General features: G+C 38.3%; 1 protein-coding gene across 2 annotated transcripts in view; it reads left to right on the forward strand.

Moving 5' to 3' along the window:
* raraa (retinoic acid receptor, alpha a) overlaps positions 1-24,289 on the forward strand; it is a 271,680-nt gene extending 247,391 nt beyond the window's left edge. Inside the window, exons 4-10 of one of the 2 annotated variants that reach the window (XM_067429615.1) lie at positions 5,761-5,909; positions 8,588-8,729; positions 16,684-16,844; positions 19,736-19,912; positions 20,814-21,018; positions 22,304-22,462; positions 22,582-24,289. In XM_067429615.1, coding sequence (XP_067285716.1) covers positions 5,761-5,909; positions 8,588-8,729; positions 16,684-16,844; positions 19,736-19,912; positions 20,814-21,018; positions 22,304-22,462; positions 22,582-22,784 — 1,196 coding nt within the window. In that variant the 3' untranslated portion in view covers positions 22,785-24,289. The remainder of the gene's footprint in view (positions 1-5,760; positions 5,910-8,587; positions 8,730-16,683; positions 16,845-19,735; positions 19,913-20,813; positions 21,019-22,303; positions 22,463-22,581) is intronic. The other variant, XM_067429616.1, reaches the window with a different exon arrangement.
* Positions 24,290-27,497: the final 3,208 nt, after the last annotated feature.

The following is a 27,497-nucleotide window of genomic DNA, read 5'->3' on the forward strand; positions in this document are numbered from 1 at the left end:
TTGACCTGCCATTCGTGGGTCTTTAATGCAGAGTCTATTCTCGTGTTTGCAGTTTAAATATAATGATGCATTTAAAATGTAATGACCAAACGTGTCATTACAAAAGTTCGCAATGCTGCTGCAGGTGAAATATAAAGTTGAAAAACACTGAATAAATATATTTTATGTCAGGTTAAATATTGATAGTTGGTCACTCAAACCCCTTTAACTAAACCCTTCTACTTAACCATCAGACTTGCACATCCGTCATGTTTGGAGTTTTTTTTACACTTTGTATCCGTGTTTGTAGTTCTAATCGAATCTTCATCCAACTCACAATTGGTTGTGGGTAATATCAGCAGTTAGAGTGCGCATCGATCCACACTTCGAATTCGGAAATAGTAAACAATCCGGGTGTGGCAAGCAGCGGGGCGAGGGACCGCGAGAGCGGGCCGGTGACGAGTGGTAATGAGTACCAGCTGCGCGACACACCGGTCTCGTCTCGTGGCAAAGTGACGGGAGCATAAAGGAGGAGCGAAGGCAGCGGAAGACGAGAGCGGACCAGGCCTGGATTTTATGTTGTTTTGTTTACGTTTTATTTTGTGTGTGTGGGCAGTCGTCCGTGAGGGACTGCCCGCGTTTGATTATGTGTGTGTATGTGCGGGCAGTCGTCCGTGAGGGGCTGCCCGTGGTTTACTTTCGTTTTGTTTATTTATTTTGGAATTAAAGTTTGTTGAACATTCGCCGGTTCCCGCCTCCTTCCTTCCCATCTACGAACCCCGTAACACCGGGTATCTCTGGAATGCTCTTTTCAACATACTACGCTTTTGGGACATACTAATTCTATTTTTGAGTACGATTTAGTATGGATAGTATGCGAATTGGGATGCAGGGATACAAAATCTGCAGGTCTGGTGGTCCTCCAGGACAGGTTTGAGAACTACTGCTTTAAGTTAACGTTTGACCACGAGATGCGAGATTTTGAGAGATTTCACCATGTTCACAGTCGGGAACTCAAAATGGACTAATCTTGTTTTGAACTGAAATATTGCATTACATATTAGAAAGGATTTATCCATACACATTGTTTCAAATACAGATTACAAATTCATGTGCCATTAAAATAACTTCCCCCTCCCTCTTGCAACAACATGAGTTCTCTGACACAAGGGCGGGTCAACCTGTCAATCACATTAGATCCGTCCAATGAGCCAATCAATTCCAGATGGACCAGATCAAGTCCCGCCCTATATATGTTTGAAAAGCTGTTTCATCTGGATATTCATTACAAACGCGAAGAAAAGACTATCACAACTTCCATTTTATGCAAACTTCAAGCACAAGAGTGTGGTCATCAGGCATTTATAGACGTTTGGTCTAGCTCATGTTTGAGTGGACTCTGGGCAGGGCCATTCTCTGTTCATGCATGGGTGTTTTATACACTCAATTTGTCCACTCAAAACAAACCGTATGCCTTTAGCTCTTCGTTCATCCCGGATGTTTTGCCCAGCGATGTGGCTGTGCGTGTATGTGCTTATCTTGGCTGTCATAGCCACATGTTTGAACTTCAGTTGTTTGATTTTCTCCTCCATTCTCTCCAATTCCTTCCTGCTCGCGTTCTCATTCTCTCAGTGTCCGCGGCTGAGTCAGCCTTTCATTCCGTCAGTCTGTTCCAGGACGTCTCTCTGAGTATTTCCTGCCCACAGAGAGACAGGCGGGAACATGCACGCTGACAGAGTGTGTGTGTGTTGGTGTTTCTGTGTGTATGGATGCTGTTTCAGAGATGCGTCTGCAGTCATTCTGTGTGTGTGATGTGCCCGGCGGGGCCCGACAGCAGTGGTGTGTAAATAAGAGTTCTAAATTTAACTTCTGCTCACAAGTTGAGTTGCCCTGTGCTACAGCTGGGACACACACACACACACACATGGGAAGGAAATTGCAGCCAAACCAGCCAGAGAAGCAAGCACACACTTTCACCTCAGATACCCTCTCCAACTTTTTTTATAAAGACAGAAATGCACACACTGTATCCTGTTGAGAACACTATAAATGTGTACAGCATGTCTATTGTCCATGAGACCAGACCCTTATTTACATACTGCCTGTGGTAAATAGTATGCAAGATTTCAAAAATATTATTTTATCCATTTTTGGCTGATATTGCCAATAATCCAATAAAAAAAGATATTTTTTAACATAATGAATAATGGTATAAAAATAGTAAATGACTATACCATCACTAATGATGGTATAGTGTGGCGATAATGGCATTCTTACTAAAAGGAAGTACATAACCATCAATAGTAAAATACTTATTCTAGATAGAAAGATAAATTAGATAAAACCAAGATAACTTTTATTAATAATAGTATAATAATATAAAATTCAAAGAATATATTTAATAATAAATTATAATAAATAAAATTAAAAACACGATAAAACTATTATTACTAAATAATATTAATGTTAGATTAGATTCATATAATTAATACATTAATAATCAAATATTTATTAATAACAATTATGATTCAATAAGACTATTTTAAGGAAAAATACAAACATAAGAACATTTAATAAAATAATAATAATTATTTATATCATTTTTACTATTATAATTGTATTATTGTTGCTCTAAAATAAAAATAATTGTTGTTGGATAAAATAATTATTAGAAACAAATTAATATATGAATAATAATAAAATAAATCATATAAAAATAATACATTTAATAATACATTATTATAATGTTAGATTCATATTAGTCAATTAATAATAAAATAATTATTAATATAATTATTATTTAATAATAAGAAAAAAATATAAGGGAAAAATAGGGGGGGAAAAAGAACATTTCATAAAAGAATAATTATTTATATAATTTGTACTATAATAATTGTATTATTGTTGCTATAAAATAAAAATATTTTAGTTAGATAAAAGAACAATTTAAATAGTATATATTAATAATAATTATAATAATTATTATTATTAATAATAATAAGAGTATACTAATGTAAAATAATCTAAATAATTTAAAAAGTAATTAAAATAATGTTAAATTAATATAATTAGTCAATTAATAATAAAATAATTATTAATATAACATGAATATAATAACAATCATGTTTAAAAGAAGATTTTATAAAATAATAATACATATTATTATAATCATTATTAGTACTATTATAATTGTATTATTGTTATTCTAAAATAAAACTAATTGTTAAAACATTTAGAAACAAATACATGTATTCTTATTATTATTTCTAAAAATAAAAAATGTGGTTGTGGTAGGAACTGCAGAAACGGCAGCAAACACATCTAGAATCTGTTCACCCTCCCATCAGTGGTTTGAACAATGCTTAACAGTAATCTCTTGTTTTGATGTGTGATGGATAATTACAATCAGCACAAATGTGTTACATCATCAGTGCGCTCAGCTCATGCGTGTGTCTCTGACAGACGCGCAGTTCCTCTAGAGGAGTCGTTCAGGACGTCTGCGTCTTTGATCCTGCTTGTAATGTTCCATATCACAACACTGCAGCGCTGTGACGTGACGCTCCGGGACAGGGATCAGGGTTAGGGAATAGGGATTCCTCCTAGATAAATAGGAAAGTTTTCTTTATTCAGCGTGGTTTGACATTGAGCTTCTAGAACTTGTACAGTTGTAAATATGTTAAAAGATGACAGCAATTGATTGTGTATAAAACTTGTTATTGTTTTATACACACAAACAAGGTGTCACAAGGTGTCACAAGGTGTCAAAGATAAGGAAAAGGAAGCATTTTTTGATATCTGGTTTAAAACGGGAGCAAAGTTCTTACAAATGCAAATTCTACATTTTTATTCCGAACTGAACATGATGATCATAGAAAAAGTACACAAAAGTCGCTGTGTGTGTGTGTGTGTGTGTGTGTGTGTGTGTGTGTGTGTGTGTGTGTGTGTGTGTGTGTGTGTGTGTGTGTGTGTGTGTGTGTGTGTGTGTGTGTGTGTGTGGCATATGAGGACACAAATGTGTATAATGACATGGTAGGACACAGGTATTACAAGGGAAGTGTGTGATATGAGGACATTACCCATGTCCCCACTTTTCCAAATGCTTATAAATCATACAGGATGAGTTTTTTGGAGAAAGTAAAAATGCAGAATGTTTCCTGTGATGGGTAGGTTTAGGGATAGGGGCAGTGTAGGGGGATAGAAAATACGGTTTCTATGTCCTCATATGTCACAAAAACAAACGTGTGTATTTGTGTGTGTGTGTGTGTATGTATGTATGTATGTATATAATTATATAATTTATTTATTTAACTCTTTTGAGTGCAGTAATAGTTCTTAAAGGGTTAGTTCAACCAAAAATGAACATTCTTAATTAATTTCTTACCCTCATGTCGTTCGACACCTGTAAGACCTTTGTTCATCTTTGGAACACAATATATTTTTCCGATGGCTCAGAAAGGCCTTCATTGACACCAATGTCATTTCCTCTCTCAAGACCCATAAAAGGCACTAAAGACGTCGTTACAAAGTCCATCTCACTACAGTGGTTATACCATCATTTTATGAAGCGACAAGAAGAGTTTTTGTGCGCAAAAAAACTAAATAAGGACTTGTATAGTGATCGGCCGATTTTAAAACAAAGTTTTGAACGGTTATGAATCAGTTTATCGATTCTTGATTCGGATTGCGTGTCAAACCACCAAACTGCTAGCCTGACAAGCCAGACCCACATCAAGATGTTTGGTCTGGAAACTCACCATTGGCAGGGCTCAATCCGAGGGGCGGGATAAACGGTTGTCTTTCAAACTCCCTCTGCACGGCGTGCACGCAATTGGATAGCGCTACAACCAACCAGAGCTAGTTGAAAGATTAAACTTTCGCCGTATCCGCTCGGCAAAACTCCGAACACATCTTCCCTTTTTATGAATGACTTCAGTGCCGTTCTTTGTTCTTTTCTCAGAGAAAAGCTTAACTCCAAGTCTTCCAGACTCGTGGTCAAAGATGAATCGAAAGACCGCCGTTCGCCAGTTTCTGTGTTTACTAGAAGAAGCACGCGCAACTCGCCTGTCATTATGTTAAACCCCGCCCACCGACTCTATACACGATGTGATTGGCCCGACCAGAGTTTGCCATTTACAGCTCAGAAGTGTATTGAGAGTTGCTAGACGACATTCGCGGACAGATTAGATTTGCTGCCGCTAGGGCGCGTCTAGATATCTAGGCTACCAAACTGCTGAAATCACGTGACATTGGCGATCCGAATCATGAATCGATTCACTGATTCATAACGTTCAAAACATTGTTTTGAATTCGGCCCATCTCTATTCGTCTTTACTGCCTTTTATGGGTCTTGAGAGAGGAAATGACATTGGTGTCAATGAAGGGCTGTCTGGGCCATCAGATTTCAACAAAAATATCTTCATTTGTGTTCTGAAGATGAACGGAGGTCTTACGGGTGTCGAACGACATGAGGGTGAGTAATTCATGAGAGAATTTTCATTTTTGGGTGAACTAACCTTTTAACACAGTGGTTCCCAAACCTGTCCTGGAGGACCACCAGCCCTGCACATTTTGCATGTTTCCCTCATCAGACACACCTGATCCAACTCATCATCTCATTAGTAGAGATGGCAAGACCTAAAATGAGTGTGTCTCATGAGGGAGACATACAAAAGGTGCAGTGCTGGGGGTCCTCCAGGACAGGTTTGGGAACCACTGCTTTAACACACGCACAAATATTGTTGTATCATTGATCCATAAACTCTCTCTCTCTCTCTTTTACAGCAATCGAGACCCAGAGTACGAGTTCAGAGGAGATCGTCCCGAGCCCACCCTCTCCGCCCCCTCCTCCTCGCGTCTATAAGCCCTGCTTTGTGTGTCAAGACAAATCTTCAGGGTACCACTATGGCGTCAGTGCCTGTGAGGGCTGCAAGGTGAGAGACGCAGCCAACTTATTAACTTATTTAGCTTAGTTAGTCAGCTGTCTAAATAGTTTTTTTTTTTTTTAAACACACATAGTGTTTTTATACACATTGTAATGCACACACATCTATACAACCATGCAAGATGTAAGGAATAATTGAGGTAATTGAATTATTCTAAAAAATAATGCACACCGTAATGCGGTCACGACGCAAAGCGTAGTGTATTTTGCTAGATTCATGCCGACGCAGTTATCATTTTCACATCCATCGTTGCTTAAATAGCAAATGCACTCGTGCCCATCTGTTCACCCAGGTCCGTGCTGGTCTGAAAACGAAGTGTGTTCAGGCGCATTGTTGCAAGTCGCTATTTTGAGGCAACTGAAAACGGCTGCGCCATTGACCGACTGAAATCTGGTCAATAGCGCAGTATTTTTTGTGTTATTTAAAGGACACGTTAGTAATATATGCCTATAGACAGGTGCACAATGTGCATACACCCTGCTTATTACACACACAGGGACACGCAGCAGCACACAAACATGCCAAATGTTAAAAATAAAAGGATTCCTCTCTGGAGACGCTTTCAGTCTTTCCTCTCGTAAAAACCGCCACGGTGCAAGCGCAACTGGCTTTTAAAGGGAATGGGAGATTGGTTTGGTCTCTGAATGGTTTATTGCACGTTACACCCAAAACACACCCATGACACACCCGGGTGTCGAATGGCATGAGGGTGAGTAATTAATGACAGAATTTTCATTTTTGGGTGAACTAAACTTTTAAAGTCAAGTCACCTTTATTTATATAGCGCTTTTTACAAGTCCAGTAGTTTTAAAGCAGCTTCACAGTGTTTACAGAAAAATAATGCAACAGAATTGTATTCGGCTGTACAGCCGCTCTGGTGAAAACGGTGATGTTTTCCAGCTGATTTTAATTATCATATAGTGTCAATGCGGGCAGACCGATAATATAGTTTAAAATTTAAGTGTTCCCAACTGAGCAAGCCAAAAGCCAAAGGTGACAGTGGCAAGAAACCAAAACTCCTTTAGGGCCAGAATGGAGAAATAAACCCTAGGATAAATCAGGCTCATTTGGGGTGCCAGTTGTCCTCTGACCAACGAACAAACAGTGTATGATTATGATTCTGGCAACTTTACAGGTCAGAAGTCATATTAGATCAATAGATATTAGTAAGATTATTCGAAAGATTGGAGTCGTCACGCCAGAGACGGTTGTCGTGTCGATGCGGCATTAACAGGGGGAGTTCAATTGACATAGGTCATGTCCAGGCGCAGTTGGTCATGTCCAGGCGCAGGTCCACCATCTGATCTGGATACGGCCCGGATCCGGCTGACTGCAGTAAACCTCAGGATAAACAGAGAGACTAACATTAGTGTAGATGCCATTCTCCTTATAATGTAATGAGTTCATCAGGTGTTATGGGAAGTGTTCCCGGTTCCGGCTGACCTAGTTAATGCAGCCTAACAAGGGTCTACTAAAAGGGTTAGTTTACCCATAAATGGAAGTCAAAGCAAGCAGATTTGAGCTTTCATTTAGTAGTGTTTAGATGTGAATAAATGCCTAGATTAAAGCCCCGTCCACACGGAGACGGGTTCAGCTGTATACGTATAAATGTTGTACCATATCAGCGTTTCGTCCACACGGATCCGGCATTTTGGAAGCATGAATCTGATATTTTTTGAAACCGGGTCCCAAAGTGGATACATCTGAAAACAACAATCTTCCGTTTTTGTGTGTACAGCGAATACGTATACTTTCTGAAATGGTGATCTCATCACACCACGTCCAGCACGGTGAAAGAGTTAAGGGATACACCTACGGGCACTGGACATGCGCACATCAATATCGCGTCATTTAATTACCGTATCTGCATTATTGTAAGGGTATGTTTTGGGTTGGGGTAGGTGTAGGCATTAATAAAACACATCTGTTAAGTAGCAAATGTATTGTTATTTTATTGTGAGATTTTGCCTCACTCCTACCACTGCTATACCCCTTCTAACCACAACTCTTTTTCTCCGTTTTTAGTGTATTTCTGTGGCAGAATTACAGCGCCACACACTGGCCTGGCATGCAAACTACTTTGTTTTTAGTCGGTTTCATTGCTCTCGTGTGGGTGCTGATATTTCTTTAAACGAGGGGAAAAAAAGATCGGTTTGGGAAAGCTCTGGCTTCGTGCGGACGGGGCCTAAATCAGTTTGTCATATAAAGTGATCATGTCTCTTCAGGAGACTAGACCGCTTGATGCATATGGATAACTTTTACAATCTCTTTATGAACTTTTTTTCACATTCGAAAGTTTTGATAGAATGGACTTTCATTGGAGGTACCAAAATTTCATAATCTGTCGAAATGGCCTGAAATTGGATTAAAAAAAAGACAAAAAATTACAATCAACAGAAGGAGAATAGAGACGTATAATTGGCTTTTTGACTTTCTGATTTTGGTCTGTAAGCAACATCCTAACCACCATCCATAGCAGCGCTCAGAACACTTTAGCAACCACATTCAATGTCCTAACAACCACCAACTACACCTTAGCATTATTGGCTCTAGGTTTTGTACTAGAAAGCCCCATGTGGAAGTACAAATCTAGTTGCTTTGACACATTTAGTTTTTTTGCATCTCTTGCAGTCTGTCTCAGTCCTCATTGTGTTGTTCTCGTTCAGGGTTTTTTCAGGCGAAGCATTCAGAAGAACATGGTCTACACGTGCCACAGAGAGAAGAACTGCATCATCAACAAAGTGACCCGCAACCGCTGTCAATACTGCCGGCTGCAGAAGTGCCTGGAAGTGGGGATGTCCAAAGAATGTGAGTGATGCATCAGAAATACTCCCTCCACAGCTGAAGTGCTTGTGCCAAAACACACACACACAGAATCAGTGCCTCCCTCTGGCTATACGAGCACACGTCTCTGCAAGGCGCTGTCAGACTTGAGAAGTTAATTGGGAGAAGTGTGAAAATACACACACACTCTGACAGGTCTGCAGCAAAACTTGTGAACGTGTTCAGAAATCATCCAGACAGATCCAACACACTCTCACCTTCAAGTGGACCTGAGTCTCCACTGCAGAAAGACACAAAATGGTGTTTTTTTTTGAGGGAGAGGAACAATCCAATACCATGTCGTATCTGATCAGTGTGTGTGTGTGTGTGTATCCTGGTGGCATGCCTAGGTGACATTTAAACCCAAAAGCAATCAATCAATAAATAAATCAATTTTCTTTTTCTTTGCTGTTCATTTAAAATAAATTGTATCATTCAGAATATTTTAATTATTTAAATTAAAGGTTTTAATAATTTGACATCCCTTTTTCATTACATAAATGTATGCATTATTTTTTTTATTAGTTTTTCCCAAAATTCTCATTATTTTCCTATCGGTCCCTCCAGGCTTTTGTGATTCTGGGATCAAAGAATTTAGTACAAAGTCAAGAAAACTGCATTATTTGCGACAGCTTGCCTTTTTTTTTATTTCCGCAATTTCCCAAAGTTAATGCAAAGGCAGTATTAGCTAATAAAAAAAAATCATACAGCATAGATGACTGACCATACGGAGCACCAAGACAACGGTTATATATACTAATGTTTTAAAAGAAAAGAACCTTTCTGATTTAAAGCTCATTTGAGGAATTCACATCCATCTATTGCCTTTTCAACCTGTTCGCTTCCAAACCAAGAGAGACATTTTTTCAGTAAAATATCTAAAAATCACTTGGCCAGTGTTATATATTTACTTCAGTTGAGTACTAATGTTTCCAACTATTTGTAAATCGTGAGAAAAGTTTCTTTTTAAAGGGATAGTTCACTTTGAAATTCAATGTTGATATGTTTTAGCTTACCTCATGGGCATCTGAGATGTAGGAGTATTTGTTTCCCCAGTAGTTTCAATTTTAATCATTTTAGGTCAAACCGTTCTTGTCTGTGCCTCACATAATGCAGGTCTATGGTCACCACCTCAAAGAGCATACACAGAGAAGTCCAAATTAAACAATCCCCCATCGTAAGGACACACTGATGGCCTAAGACACGAAACGGGCGGTTTGTGTGAGAAAACGAACAGTATTTATATCGTTTTTACCTCTTGTACACCACTACGTCCGACGGATCCGAGAGCGCGCGTGCGTGTTTCCTGTGGTGTACAAGAGGTAAAAACGATCCGTTTTATTACCGTTCAAATCTTTATATGAGAATTGAAAATGGATACGGTCCGTGTCCTGGCTAAGATTGTTTATTTCTCTGGATTTAAACAATCTTGGAAACATTTGGGATAATGTAAGTACACAAGTAAACTAAACATATAATATTGATCTAGTGGTTTTGGGATATTTTAATCCAAAAATCTTTCATATTGTGCCTTTAAATCTAATTGTGAAATCAGGCATTATGAGGACTAATGTAAATCATATTCTGTATTGTGCATAGCAGTATAATAGCAGCTATCATTAAACCTCTAGAAACGTAAAATTCATCCCACACGCTTAAAGGTGCACTATGTAACTTTTCCGTCCGCTAGAGGTCACCTATTCAAAACAAAGGTATAGTTTGATGACGCCACGTTTGAGCGCAGAATCTTAGGACATGTCTTCACCTCACAGCCGCTGGAAAGAATCGGCCTAGGACTCAAGTTCATGGATGCGATTATTAACGTTACTGTAGTATGAAGCAGAGCAGGACCGAGTGTTTTTTTTTGAGCTGAGCAAGGCTGCTGGAATGATTGTAAATAAGATGAATGCAACACGCACCTTGCGAGCAGCGGGACTTTTATTATGCCACAGTCGCCGGTGCCATTTCCACTTTCCTGGTCATGAGTATGAGCAGCTCTGTTTATCATATTAGATACATTTGAGTGTGTTGAAAATGATGTTATAACGTTACTCTGTGCGTTCGCACGGCGCCTGCTACTACAGTTGCTAAGAGTAAAGCGCTTCTTTCAAAATAAAACCGAGGGTAAAACAGATATGACGCGATCAACAGTCCACTCCCTCACAATGACAGATAGAGAAGCGATGGATTGTTGGTCTGATTGGTTGAAGGACTGTCCAATTGCGTACTAAGTCATTTGAACTATGCCCATTAATCACGCCTCTTGTGCAGTAGAAAATATAGAACTGACTTCCCAGACCAATGTACAATCTTAAAAGATAAGACAAGTAATGGGAATCATATTTGTTTACTTTTTGTTGTTGTTGTACTGCAGTAAACATCTTAATGATCCTAAAACAGACTTCATTTAGTGTTAGTGACCCATATCTATTCTTGCCAGGTTCATGTAATTCTTTCAGTGATCATGTGCATGTCGAGCTTAATGTTATAGACCCGTCTGACAGATCCATGCGCATGGGCCTCCAGCAGGCTTCATGGCAAACTTGTTGTTGCCAGTGCAGATGACCCATTAAATCAGTCACAATGACACAACCCACACTTGTTTCATTAAAGTGGGTTCTTATGAATTCACACCTCTTGACTCACAGCACATTTAGAAAATGATGCACAGCGGCACTTTCACACTTCACTTCCTGCATACATTTGAACGCACAAAACATCTGTAATAAAACACACACACGCATGCATTGATTTTCAGCAGAGCATGCTGGGTTCGCTCTGCTCCAAATGCATTAGACTCACAACTCATTTGCTGCTGCTGAGGAGGAGTAGAGATTGCGAAAAAAAGGAGGAGTGGAGAGAGCGGGAGCGGAGAGAGGAAACATTGACATTTTTATCTTTTCATTGAATTTCATCTTTGTGATGGACGATCTGCCAGCACTTTAATTTTCTCCTCTCAAATTATCCCTGTCAAGAACCTCATGCACACACACACACACACACACACACACACACACACACACACACACACACACACACACACACACACACCCTGAAACAGACATATGTGGGCATCATGGATCACGGAACATACCAAAAGAAAGGGGGGCCCAGGTGGGGGGTTACAGAAATTCAGCACTGGATGAGAAGCACCATGTCTATAAAATAAGAAAAAAAAATCAGAATCCTCCATTATAATGCAAATCATTTTTAATATAGGCTTCATAAAGATTTCATCCTAGTAAGATTTTACATTTGACACATTATAATATTTGTTAGATGCCACATATTATATATCCATTTCAGCTTAATTTATGACTCTATTAATATTTGTGTGTGTGTGTGTGTGTGTGTGTGTGTGTGTGTGTGTGTGTGTGTGTGTGTGTGTGTGTGTGTGTGTGTGTGTGTGTGTGTGTGTGTATATATATTATTTCACTAAAATGTTCTATTTAATATTATAAATGAGTCTATTTATAAATATTTGAAATGTTATAAATGGGTCTGTTAAAAGCAGGGTTGAAACCACAATAGACATTGAGGGGGACAAGTCCCCCCCCCAAAAAAAATTGAAATTGACAAATTGTTAATGCTGCTCTGCTGTACTCAGTTACATTCTGTTTGTTGCTAGGATGATAAAAGTAAAATGTTACATTTTTAGATCGGTCTGCCTCAGCGGTCTAACTGCACAACTGTCAGAATGAGTGAGATAGCCAATCAAATCAAAGAAGGCGGGGCTTACTGTTTGTGGGATTTCCAAACCACTATGACCTTTAGTCATAGCAGTTGATGAGTGCGTCATAAGATGTAAGTAGCTAAATATTTCATATTTGAAAACTTTTGTAAGATAAAAAAAACATTTAGTGACCAACAGTAATATCAAGTGATGCAAACTTGGCATTGAAATTTCACCAATTTGAATTGAAAATTCATAATCATAATCATAAATGAATCTGATGTATATAATAGGCAGATGAAAATATGATGTAATGTGTGTATAAAAAAATATATAATAATTGTGTATATATATATATATATATATATATATATATATATATATATATATATATATATATATATATATATATATATATATATATATATATATATATATATATATATATATATATATATATATACACAATTATTATATATATATTTTTTTATAATAATTATAAAAAAATATTTTTATCATTACATTATGGAATAACATTTTTAACATTGCGTTTACCCCCCCCCCCCCCCCCCCCCAATGCAATGTTAAAAATCTTGTTTAAAGTAAATTATTTATTTAAATTAATTCATTATGGTTTTTTTATGAATAAAAGAAGAGTTTTTTAACGAATCTCTTGAATGAATGATTCAGTGATGCATCAAAAACATTTGAGCTGTCATTGGTCGCCACCTACTGTTATAATGTAACAGATTCAATCTTTATGTGAATCGTAACATTAGCTTCAAAGGTCAATTACTCAGAGGTTATAACAATGCACAGGCCCAAAAGACTACGCAAGTGCTTGAACGTAGCCACTCAAGCTCGATTTCACACATCGTTTTAGTCTGAAAGTACAGTTCATAATGTGACTCAAGTTACTTACATCAGTTTTAATACAGACGTCTTTATTGGCCCCATGGGTTTGATACCACCAGAGTGACACAAGAGCGCATGTTAAGTATATATAACAAAACTGTGCACGTTTGATCACGTTTCTGTTTGTCAGCATATTTCTGGCCATTCCGTCAGAGATTCCGGTGTGTAAAAATCACTTCTCCAGACACACACACAATACACATAGTACTCTCTCTCTCTCTCTCTCTCTCTCTCTCTCTCTCTCTCTCTCTCTCTCTCTCTCTCTCTCTCTCTCTCTCTCTCTCTCTCTCTCTCTCTCTCTCTCTCTCTCTCTCTCTCTCTCTCTCTCGCATGCATGCGCTGCAGGTCTCTCAGTAACGCTTGTGCATGAGTGATGGTGCAGCCAGGCTAATAGTTCTTTAATGACTTCATTAAATTGTGTTTTGCGGCTTATGATCGCTGTGCCAATCTGTCATTGGCGCTAATGTAGGCACATTAAGATAGCCCACTTTTATTTAGGAATTAATTCCAGATCTCCAGAGGCCTGCGAGAAGGATGCTGTGAGGGTCCGAGCGCTAGCAGAGATTGGGGAGAAAATAATGCCATGGCATTACGGTGTGTGTGTGTCATATAATGAGATCAGATTAGCTCTGGGTCTAATGAAACCTGTGGTGATCTATCAGCATTATGTACGACTTCATCCACCCGCTCTATTCATCAAACTACAAACACACACCCTGCAGAGAGAGAGAGAGAGAGAGAGAGAGAGAGAGAGAGAGAGAGAGAGAGAGAGAGAGAGAGAGAGAGAGAGAGAGAAAGTGAGAGAGAAAGTGAGAGAGAAAGTGAGAGTGTGAGATGGTACTGATGGAGAGGGTGTGATGGCATTTCTGATTCTTGTCCTATTTTTTCCTTTGACACCTTTTTTTTTTCTTCTCGCCTTTCCTCCCCTCATGGTTTGTCTTCACAGATGTGATGTGTTGGCTCTAACACATTTCCTCTGTCTGTCCGTCTCATCTCACTCCATTACTGCTGCTCACTGCATCTCTCAAACGGCCTTTCACTGCTACTCATGCAAGTTTTCTCTCTTTTTCTTGCCCCTTTCATCCCTCATTCTTTCTTATCTGTCTTCCTGAGATCTCTTTCCTTTTCTGCCCAGTTCATTTCCTCCTGAAGTGACATGGCCACACATCAAACTTTTTTTAATGGATAACTTGACGATGGAATTTAGGATAAAATGTCATTTAATGTTTTTAATATTGTAAAAGATAAAAATGTTCAATAAATAACACTAATAGTAATAAAAAAGTTAAATAGAATAATGCTAATTTTCATCAAATGCTAATATTTTGATGATAATAATAGTGCTTATTAAATGCATGTTCTCTTTTGCTCTCCTGACATGACGTAAAAACTTTAATGCAATGATGCAAGGATGATAAAATGCATGATAAAATGTGATTGGATGGTTTTAATATTATAAAAGACACCAATGTCCAATAAATAATAATAGAGTTAATAAAAATAACAACAAGAGATTTATTTTGGAAAAAAAATGACAATATTAACTTTATTGTAATTTAAATTGCTATCAAATCCTAATAACTTCTTAATAATAATAATAATAATTATTATTATTATTATTATTATTATTATTATTATTATTATTATCAACATCATCATTGTCATTAACAATATTCTATTTAGTTAAATAAATATTTCTATTTAACTTTTTAATATTTTAGATATTAGGTTACTAATTCATATTAGTAGATTATGATCTACATCTTTGAATGACATCTACACTGAAATAATTGTATTTTGTAAGAAATTAACATTATTACATGCTATATTATTTGTTAGGTGTTATGGCACCTATTGCAATCGTTGGCGTTCCTAATAATATAATTCTTCTTCCGCTCTTGAGTCTATGGCAGCCCATGGAACCATTTGCTGAAAATTGATGAAATTTGGCCACCAACTGTCCACAGTTGCCCTCATGTTTATGCTAATAACTTATGAACTGAATGTAAAGGCTATTAAAAAATTAAATAAAAATCCCTTAAATTCCTTGGCTCAAGACGATTCGATTGCAATCCCTATGTCATTTTCTGTCATGAAAATATAGCATTTTGAATTTACTGAAAAACAAACTTTTCGAACTCCTCCTAGTCCATTGAGTTTTTTTTACTAAACTTTACCACATCATCTTCAGACCATGCCAAGTTATGGAATGATTTTATCGGTCAGACTGTTCTTAAATTATGTGTGAATTTGACTAAGTGCCCGCTAAAATGTTTAGATTAGGTCCCATTTGAAAACTGGGTTAACCCTATAAATAAATTCAAAATTCAAAATGAATGTGAGGCTATATCTCTGCAATGCTTTATTGTTTTATGACAAAACATGTTATGACAACCATGACTTGAGGCTGCCCGTTTCGGCGCAGTGCCACCTAGTGGTCAGGAGATATGAAAAATGGCTCTTTTTGCTTATAACTTCTGAACAGTTTAGCCAAAAAAATGATTTTTTTTATTTTTTTTGCCCAAAAATTCTATGCCTGATGGACACCTTGGCGTATCATTACAAAGCTCTGTATGTGTCTTCGGCACCTTGCTCTGAAGGTACTGAAAAAGTCAAAATGTATAACAATTTTTTTTAAAGTGGTTATTAAATTAGCCTATTGTAATGAATCTAATCTTAATACATTCATTGGGTCACACACCGAGAACATAGATACCAATTTTCTCATAGATACCGCTTTTCTCAGACCATAGATACCAATGTGGCCTAGCTTTATGTAGCCTGTACTAGTGCTTTTTCAGACATTTTGTCTAAAATCATCTTAATGTCTATAATTGCTCAATGTTGCAGTTAGTCTGATGCTCCCAGCCATGTTGACATTTCTTCTTTGTGCTTGGCCCCGATAATGTCTGCTTGCAGCTATATTTATTATTATTATTGATATGAAGTGGAAGAAGAAGTAGAAGAAGAAAGGCAGACTTTATTTATTGATTTTGTTTATTTTGGCAAAAATGTGCACTGATGAATCATGCACAATAGGAAAATGCATTATTTTTTTTTAATTTTGATTCCCTTTTATAGTTCATTAGTCTAAAATTTGGTTGTTTAACGGTGCTCCTTGATTACAGAATTAAACTGTTGTGGTAAAAGCTGTGCATATATAAACTATTTAACAATAGCTTCAAAATCATCATACAATTAGAATTTGTATTCATTTTTATAACAGGTCTTGCCTTAGCTTGGTGGATTTTCCCTCAGCCAGCCATTCAGGAAGTTGTTACAATGAGTCTGACGTTACAATCTGTACAGTCAGCGCTGATCTTTGTTGTCTGTCTGTCTTTCTGTCTGTAGCGGTAAGGAACGACAGGAATAAGAAGAAGAAAGAAGAGAAAAAGCAAGAATGCACAGAGAGCTACACGCTGAGCCCAGACACAGAGCAGATGATTGACAGAGTCAGGAAAGCCCACAAAGAGACCTTCCCCTCGCTGTGTCAACTCGGCAAATACACCACGGTAAGAGTGTGTGAGGGCGCACTGATGTACTGAATGCTCACTGGATTTGTGATGATTTTGCGGCTGATCGTTTCCCAGTAAATACACTTTCACATGAACTCCATCTTCGCAAGTGCTGTACATTTGAAAACACACTCCAGCCATATTCCTAGATTTATAATGAGAATTTGAGATGGGATAGAGAAGAGATATTCCACCCCCAAAAAAATGTATTTACTCACCCTCATGCTTTTCCAAACATTTATGTTTTTCCGCATAACATTAAAGACATTTTTTTAAGAATGTTGATAACCAAACAGTTTTGGTTCATGTTGACTTAAAAGGTCTATTGCTTTAACTTTTAAATTTTGCAAACTATTATTGTTAAAACCCGTCTCCGGCGCAATAATTCATGTATTTATACTATTGTGTAATCGACGCACCATCCTAAATAAACCTGTCTCTTCCGTGATACCCTGAAATTTTGAATAATCCGATCTAATATGATTTCTGACCTGTAAGGTTGCCAGAATAATAATCATAAACTGTTTGTTAATAGGCCAGAGGAGAACTGGCACCCCGACTGAGTCTGGTTTCTCCCAAGGTTTATTTTTCTCCATCATACCCTGACACAACGTTAAATGTTGCAGTTTATTAAAAAAAATATTGAATCAATTTGAATTAATTATTTAAATAAATCAGTTTGAATAAATGATTTGATTAATCACTCATAAACACTTCACTTGATTCAATACTGGATGAATCAGTGTTTTTGAACGAATCTCTTGAATGAATGATTCAGTGACTCACTTATAAACGCTGATTCCGAAATCACAAACTTGCTGTTTTTATTTTGAATACGTAATTACTTCACAACAGCAAAAAAAAAAAGTATGTTAGGGGTGACCCCGAATAGTCCAAGTTTCGATTCATCGATATGCGGAGCCTGATTCGACCACCGATCTCACAGCCGAATATTTGCGGGTGTTATGAATCGAGGATCATACCATTTTGGCATATATATGGGGGTGCTCAGTATTTTAAAGAAGTAGCACGGCGCTTTTAAAACTAGAACACTGTTTTCAATGTAGACTGTAAGTACACACACCAGCGGCAGCATTCGGCGTCTGTCCGCGGCGACTCAGTAAGTTGTTTAAAATCCTGCTGAGCCACAGAGTGCCATTTCAAGGTTTTATATTCAATTTATTTATTTTTCCCTCAAATCATCAATGTACATACTGATTTCACCCTGTGCTACAAAATACACCCATCATGCAGCTCTTCAAAATTGTCGATTCAAAATTGAGCTTGCGTGTGTATAATGTGCGCGTCCGGTTTGAGATACCTGAGACGCAGCGCTGAGCTTCGCGTCCGGTGTGCGACCCAATTTAGGCACAATCGGCTTAAGAACGTGCATGTAAACGCACTCAAAGGGTTCTTTTCCTCTCTAGGCAGGTAATTTTTGTTAGGTTTATTTATCAAAATGTTCTTTTATATATTTGTGTGATGTTCTGTATTTCGATCGCGGCTTTAAAATGTTATGAGAAAAAGGTTTACGAATGTTTATCCACCACATTACCTTTTATTTGATCAAATGAAAGCAATTGTCAGTTCGTCTGTAAGTTGGCAGGCAGGTTTGGTTGCTTTATTAAAAGTTGTTGCTGAGTGCAGTGTGTAAAATAAAATAAAAATAGTTTTACCCTCCTGCTGACTAGTGTCGTGCCCCTAGAGAGATTCGACAATTCTGATTCGAATGTGTCGGAGACACCCCTAGTTCTATATAGTATAAGTGTGTAATATGAATGTAATCTTTTTGTACTACACTTGCAATTTTGTCATTATCATGTGACTTACCAGCATCAGTTACGTCACCTAACTGCCATTTACAAATCCTGGGATAGTATCCTCACGGGATAGTAAAATGCCCATCGTATGCACACTTCAGAATCTCACCTAAATTAATTTGCACATACATCTTTTGTCGAATACTGTTTTCGCCTACGATTTGAAATGCAGCTGAAGACTTAATTTGTTTCATTACTGCATGAATCTCTTTTTGAAAGTCAATGACAATTTTTTTAAGTCACTTGTCGTCACCTACTGGTGTAACAATGTATTTGATACAATCTTTATTTGTAGCTTCAATTTACTTACAATAGATGATTTACTCTATTTTGATCGCCACCGTAGATATCAGTGTTTATGCCCTAACTGTAAACTTTTATCCCAGTACTTCTGTGATCATTTGAATTCTTGTAACATAAATAATGATACTGTGTGGTTGAAAAGACCGTTTGTGATGGCGTTTCATACCTTCCCATAACAGCTGCTCTCTCTGGCTCAGTTGCAGCGCCAACGCAGAGTTGAATGCTCGCTGTGATCGCACTTGTAACCGAATCGTTGTCATTTAGAAATAAGATTGCGTGGGTGTTTGAATCGGGATTGCAATCTTTTAATTGCAGCTCTAGTTGAAATTCTTTTTGTTCTTTTGATTTCAAATTAAAATATTGATATAAATAAGCAATATCCTAATATCCGAAAAAACTAACTGAATCATCAAAGGGCTGAGAAATATAACCAAGTCAAATCATTGGGTTACATCATGTACTGTGGCTGTACTGCTGACGGCCCAATAAAATCTTCATCTGTGAGGATATGATCTAATTGTTTTGACTTTGTGTTGGCTTTTTAACTAATGAGCTGACACTGACTGATGAATCAATGCTGTAACTACAGATATTTGTCTCGGTTTGTCAATAACTCCCAGAACTCTGTGCTGATCCTTCTCCTGTGTCTACAAGCAGACTTCACCAAAGTCTTTAAGCCATTATTGATGCCGCTATTAAAAATGTAGCATTGCATTCGCTATGTAGGTAGCATTGTACCTGAATTTTGTCTCCGTCTGTGTGTAGAATAACAGCTCGGAGCGGCGCGTGGCTCTGGACGTGGATTTGTGGGATAAGTTTAGCGAGCTTTCCACAAAGTGCATCATAAAGACGGTGGAGTTCGCCAAGCAGCTGCCAGGATTCACCACCCTGACCATCGCAGATCAGATCACACTGCTGAAGGCCGCCTGCCTCGACATACTGGTGAGGACAAGTCCAAAATTCACAAATCCTGCAGCCTACGGTACGACGGGCTACATCACATGCTGAATATAGAGTCACTTTTAAAGGGTTGGCTCACCCAAAAATACAAATTCTGTCAATTACTCACCCTCATGCTGTTCCAAAACCATAAGAACGTTCATCTTCGGAACACAAATTAAGATATTTTTGACGAAATCTGAGAGCTTTCTGACCCCTCCAAGTTAGTTAACAATATTAAGGCCCAGAAAAGCATTAAAACTTCAATAAAATAGTCCATGTGACTGCAGTGGTTCAACCTTGATATTATCAAGTGGCGAGAATGCTATTTGTATGCAAAAATAAATAAATAATAATAATCTTTATTCAACAGATTCTTCACGCCTGTGTCAGTCTCCTACACTGCATATTTAAACTTTAATACATTATTGCTCTTGTAATATGCATTTGTATGAAAACATTATATTCAGTTCACACTTAAAGGAATAGTTCACCCAAAAATGAAAATTACCTCATGATTTACTCAACCCTCAAGCCATCCTATCGGTGTATATGACATTCTTTTTTTATACGAATACAAACGGAGTGATATTAAAAAAATGTCCTGGTTAATCTTGGCAGCCTAAAATTTAAAGCCCCAAAAAGTGCATCCATCCATTAAAAAAAAGTTATCCACATGGATTTCATTAATTTTCATTATTGTTTGGACTTTCCCTTTAAGATATATATATATATTTTTTTTTTTCTATAATAAGTACTCTTTTTAGAAGTATGCTAAAGCACTTTTTCACAATGGTTGATCTATGTTCTTTCTCCACTATTCACCACTGTAGAATTTCTCTCATCCCAGTTTAATATGCAGAGTTAAGTCCAACACGTCTCCGCTCTGTTTCTCTGCTTTTAGATTTTGAGGATCTGTACCCGCTACACGCCCGAGCAAGACACCATGACATTCTCTGACGGGTTAACGCTGAACCGAACGCAGATGCACAATGCTGGTTTCGGTCCGTTAACAGACCTGGTGTTCGCCTTCGCCAATCAGCTACTGCCGCTAGAGATGGATGACGCGGAGACGGGGCTGCTCAGTGCTATATGCCTGCTGTGTGGAGGTACATACACACTGTATTCTGACTGTATTAAGACCTGGCTATTAAACATACTGTCATTTCTACATATAATTGTGTTTTTAGACAGTAATGTCGTGATCTTAGACCCCAGATAATGGTACACTAAATACTGTATGCTTTTTTTAAACAGTAAACCTGCAATTTATAAATATTCCAAATAGTAGTATGGTACGTTGTTCTAGTTTGGCAGATTGAATTTATATTCATTGGCTATTCCAAACATAACTAGTCTCTCTTGTCTTTTGATGCATGGAACTCTAGTGCCACTACGTGTGTGATGGTGGTATTGCACTCATGATGTTCAGCAATACTACATATTATGAAAAAAGAAATGAAAGGGGTAATCTCATAAAAACCTGTTTAGGTCATATTTCACTACAAACTTTACCCTAAAGCCTTTTATTTTATTTTAATGATTTATACACTTTATATATCTTATAATGCGTTGCATGATCGTGTGAATAATTGTAACCACAGTTATTATTCATTATAATACTAATCTATTCATTGAACACACTTTTAGAAATCTGTAAATATAATGCATTTTACAGTTATTTATGAAAATATATAATGCATTATGAATTTACATTATGAATACATTTAAAAGGTATTGTCCATGAAGGCTTTAAGTAAAGCGTTTCCGTTTAAATTCATTCAAAGTAAAAAATGTTTACAATAACACTAAAATTGTATAAATTATTTTCAATTTAAATAATGTATAACTGTAGTATATATAATATATATTTTTACAATTCAATGTAAAAATATTTTTCTCTTAAAATGATCATAATTAAAGGCTGTAAAATAAATACTTAAAAGATTTGATAGACATTTTGCTATTTGAATAATATAACATCATAAAGGTATCATATAATGCATATTATTTAATATTTATATTCTCATTTATTTTTATTTTTTGTTTTTTCATTCATGGTTTTGGGAGAAAATCTTATAGAGTGCTATATAGATAGTGTCACAATGCAAATGCAAGTTTTTATTTTTATTTTCTTTTGATATTGGGATGAAAGATAGCCTGTGCTGCATTTCCCAAAAGCATCGTGAGCTAAGTTGATCTCAGAAACCACCGGTGGCAATTGTTCTGCAATCTACTTAGGCTTACGATGCTTTTGGGAAACGCAGCCCGGAACATTTTTCGCAGGTTTCATGAGATTCACCATCTCCAATATTTGCTGAGTTTGTGATATACGCTCTGTGACATAAGCTGGATTTCACAAGACTGTGAGCTGAATATGAATGGTTTGTGCAGATCGGCAGGACCTGGAGGAGGCCGATAAGGTGGATGTACTGCAGGAGCCGCTGCTGGAAGCACTGAAGATCTACGTGAGGAACAGGAGGCCACACAAACCTCACATGTTCCCCAAGATGCTGATGAAGATTACCGACCTGAGGAGCATCAGTGCCAAGGGTGAGTAAAATGTACTCGTGTGACTTGTGTTGTGCATGGATGGATTTTCTTAGACATTTTAGAAAGAAAAATACGTGCGTAGCTACTTGAAAACAAAAAACGTTTTTCTTCTCTCTCAGGGGCAGAGCGTGTGATCACTCTGAAGATGGAGATTCCTGGCTCCATGCCTCCTCTCATTCAGGAGATGTTGGAGAACTCCGAGGGTTTGGAGAGTTCCTCAGGCGGGAGCAGTTCACGGGCTGCCGGCGCCCCTCCGGGCAGTTGTAGCCCCTCCCTTTCTCCCAGCTCCGCCCAGAGCAGCCCACCCACGCAGTCACCATGACAACCATCATCACCGTCATCGTTAGCCACTTAGACTACTGTGTGCCCTCCGCGACACGACAGCAGACACGTTCAAAAGCACACGCTCATTTTGTCGCCCCTTTGCCCGTGTTCCTCAGAGACTAAAGGGGGAATCAAAGGTGTGTCGCCGCAATTTTGTTGTTTTCTTTCCTCAGATCAGACTGTGATTGTATTCCTCCTCGATTTCCCTTTGGATGAAGGGAGGAACGCCGCTGGAGGGTGAAGACAAAAAGTGCAAGAATGAATGGACAAACGCATAGAAGGAATTAAAGGACTTTTCTTCTGTTTCGATTCTTATGGCCTGGACGTCTGTTTCCAACGACCAGAGACTGATTTCCTACAAACTAAACAAATATATATATAAATATATAGAGAAAAAAAACATGGAACGATTGTGACTGAGAACAGAATGAAACATGGACTCGATGTAAAGATGCAAATGTATTTCCTCACTTTTTCTCTTTATGCCCATGAAAGGGCAAAGAGTGAATTGTTTTATTTCTGACTGATGATGATGTTTTTCATGGAGAAAAAAAACATTGAAAAGAATATTAATTTTCACTCACAAAATTGTGCACAGAAGATATAAAAATGGTCGCAACAAACACAAATTGTGTAATGTGTTCTTCTTGCTCTTGTCTACTACTAGCAAATACCTCAAGGATTCATTTCATACCATATTTTATTACACTGTGTTTTGCTTAATATTTCAGAAATAAATAACTGAAAAGGTTCTTGCATCAATGAGAATTCTCAAAGTCGCAATATACTCTCTGAAAATGTGTTCTTCATTCTTTACTAAAGAGTAAACAGGAGCATAAATTGTTGTGCAATGGTATAGCATACTGTTTTTCTTGTGTCTGATCTTGTCGAACTGAGTAAACAAGTGAACCTGTCAAGAAAGTATATAATATTAAAGTTTTGCAAAAAGTTTGCGCTGACTACAAAAACACTTTTGGCCAGATTTTGTTTGAAATGATGCCACAACAGTCTATTCTTCGATTTCGCTTGAAGTATATTAGAGCCCTCATACTAGAGAGTATTTCATCGGACAAAAAGTAGTGAACAACCATAGGGGCTTTGGCACTGGTTAGTTATTGGAACTTTGTTATAGGAACTTGTCCCCAGCAGACTAACCCAGCCTGATCTGCCGGCGATTTGATTTCGCCCCGGCATCTCAGTCTGGAAACCTGTACATTCATTTTTACTGCTTCTTTTACACTTTTGCGGGAACCAATCACAGACTGGCTTAACCACCTGGCACGCTATTGGCGGGTTTAACACGATGACGAATAGAGAAGCGATCATCACACGCCTCTTGTGGTCTGATTGGTTGAAGGGCTATCCAACGGCATACGGAGTCATTTGAAAAATGCTTGTTTATCACGCCTCTTGTGCAGTAGAAAATACAGAGCAGACTCCCTAGACCAATGTTCAATCTTAAATTGAGCTTGGTCTGGTGAAATGCACCCTTGATGCACACTTTTGCTGAGCCTGCACTGAAGCGAGCTCCTCATCAGACTTCTTTGCAGACTCTAGGTAGACCATGAGTGTTTAGGGTGCCATTTGGGACAGGGCCTGGTAGTTCCTATTGTGCTGTGTTAAGCCGCGTTTCAACCACAGGAACTTTACCCAGGAACCAGGAACTTTGGGGTGGTACTCGGTGTGTTTTGACCGCAGGAACCAGGGTTTAAATGAAGTTCCAGGTAAATATTTCCACCTCCAAACAGCCCTGCTCGCGAGGTAGTACTATTTCCGTTCTGGAACTTTCGAGGGCGGGACTTGGGCGCTGAATATGCTGATTGGTTTAGCATTTTATTTCAACTGGCATTTTTAAAAGTCTTGCGAGGTTCGGTCTATGTTCAGTAAATATCAGTCTTGCTCTCTGTCTGATGGCGCGCGTTCGTCTCAGCTATCTCACGTTCAATGTCCGTAATAGCTGATAATAATATACATTGTCATTTTAAATCTAGCTTTACAAGCTTTCAGAATATGCTAGTGCTTTTTTCTGTCGTTGTTAATTACCTCTTTAGTAAACCTATACATAACCAGCAAAAGCAGCACAGCTTGAATCTCTTCCATACTCGTTATTATTTTTTTAGTCTATATTTTTCACCATGTAAACGACCTGACCGATAACTTTTAAGTGTGCGTCCTTACATTACGTGACAGCGCGCGCCGCGCTCATGTTGACAAGAGGAAAGTTAATTTTTCTGAGGGGTAAACTTTTTATTTCGTAAGTTATGAATATAATGTTGGAATAATGACACAGCATATATTGCCTGACAGAATTTTTTTTCTTTTCTGAGATGATTATTACAGTTTACAACAAATAAATAGCTTATATAATACTGTATTAGTCCTGGTGGCCGTTAAGAGTTGCTATGGCTACAGTTAACACATTCCAGCTGCTGGAGAAAACAGCGTTGACATTTTTGATGCGGCAGACAAACAGCATGTCACAAAATGATTGCGATTGAAAGTCATCACATCGATCGAACACCAGATCGGTTTAGATAACGTCTCATGTAAACAGTCCATTAAATCTTTCAATCGGAATCACAAAAAAAGTGTGCTTGTAAACGTGGCTAGTATCGCGCAAAAATGATTACTGTCCGTCACTGACTTGGAGGAGCAGTCGCGCGCAGTCCTACATCACCGGACTAATTTGCCTAAACTTCACGGAAATTTAGACCGCGGTGGAAACGCAGACAGTTGCAGGTCTGGGGGGAAAAAAGTTCCTGTAAAAAAAGTTCCTGGTACAAATTGTTCCGGGTAATTTTGGTGGAAACGGGGCTTTAGACCCCACTCTGAAGTAGGAGGTAATTTAGTCCCCCCAAAAGGCTAACCCTAACCTTTTAGTCGGTTCCCTTTGTGCAACACATGACTATGGGATATCGTGTCATTTGCTGAAGACACCTTTATTTACATGTGAAAGGTCAATGATGCATGCCAGCGTAGGTGGACCTACTTGCCCACAGCGTGTAAATGCATTTGCACGCATCATTTCCCTTGTTCTTCAGCTCTTTACTGCATTGCTTAGAACACCATCACACCACCACGGCTTAGGGAGCCGGGCCGACGCACAAACAGCCGAAACAATAGGCGGGATCGGAAAAGGAGGGTCCGTCCCAAATGTCTGCAGAAAACAAACACTGCCTGCAGTTTTTCTTGATCATGGACAGGGGAACCTAAGTTGTGCCCTATTACATGTATGGCCCAGGATCCTGCTGTATGTGTTCCCGCCAGTGGAACCGATACAGTCCAGAGGGTCTGTCACTGATTTTGAAAGCTCCTTGCTGGTCAGCAATCACATGGTATGCAAGCATCAAGACATTGCTGTCAGGGATAGCATAGTGTCTTCCCCAATACAGGCAACTGCTGTCCCTTGGCTGGAGCTATGGTCTCTATGTCCCCATCGACAAGGGGGCTTTATGCGTTAGTTAGAGCTTGGTGCAGACAAAGGACTTTTACTGCCTGATTGCAGGGATACTCCAATTGCTGGAGGAAGGTCGCTCCCATTCCACGTTGAAAGTGTATTTGGTGGCTATTTTGGCTTGTAATGAGGGCATTAATGGTGCTGCGCCAAGCACACACACTCATGCCATTCACTTCCTTAAAGGGGCTCAGCTTCTTCAATAGAGTCTATGTGTAAACCTCCGTTTGAGCCCCTGGAATGCTGTCATATAATAAAGCCCTGCTGCTGCCACTGGCTTCACCGATATGCGTTTGTGACCTCCATGTGCTGTTGGTGCATCCCTCGGTGCATCCAATTTGTGTTGGATGGGTCAAAAGTGGTGTTACGTCCTAATGAAGCTTATATGCATCATATAAGCCCATGTCAGGAGTGTATAGTGTGCTCTCGTTTGAGCTGCCCACCCTGTCAAGCCTCTATTGAATGGGAAGAAGACAGGAGATTTCACATTGTTCTGACCAGCTCTTTGTATGCTTTGCTAACCAAGTACTTGGGAAGCTGCTATCTAAACAGCGTTTTTTCATTGAATTGTGGAGGTTATTTTAATAGCATGTAAGCAAAGGAAATGATGATTGTGACCACATTTATATGCTGTGGGCAGGTAGGTTCGCTCATGTCGGCATCTGTCATTGGCCTTTCACCTGTGAATAAAGGTGTCTTCAGCTTGTATCCCATAGTCTCCACGTTTCCCTCCTTCTTTGAACAGTAGTTATTTGCAATGTTCTCAATGTTCTTATAACTAAAATTGTTCCTAGTTCCTGCTGCGTAAACACGTTAAAAACTGGGTACTTCCACCATAGTTATAGCGACTATGAAAACATTTCTCCGTTGCAAAAACCCCTCATGAGTACCTTTACTTACTATCTTTGGTCTGTAACCGCAAATGTTACCGTAAATGTGTAAATCTACTACAAGTTAGTAAATTTAAGTGTACACTAACAGATGTCAGTTTTTATTGATTATGTCAGGGTATTACATGAAAGATGTGCTTCACTATCCAGCCAACTAGGGGGACTCGGGAGTCCTGTACAAGACAGATATACAGACGGACTATGTCACACAATACAATGTACGCAAGGGAGATGAATGAAGTAAACCGCTATACGTTAGTCTTTATTTACTGTGCTGGGAGTAACGCATTACAAAAGTAATGCATTACAGTAACTTATTACTTTATGCTGTAACGCATTAGTGTAAGGCATTACTAATACATTTTCA

The sequence above is a fragment of the Pseudorasbora parva genome, chromosome 21 (assembly GCF_024679245.1).
Source record: "Pseudorasbora parva isolate DD20220531a chromosome 21, ASM2467924v1, whole genome shotgun sequence".
In the NCBI taxonomy this organism is placed as follows: Eukaryota; Metazoa; Chordata; class Actinopteri; order Cypriniformes; family Gobionidae; genus Pseudorasbora; species Pseudorasbora parva.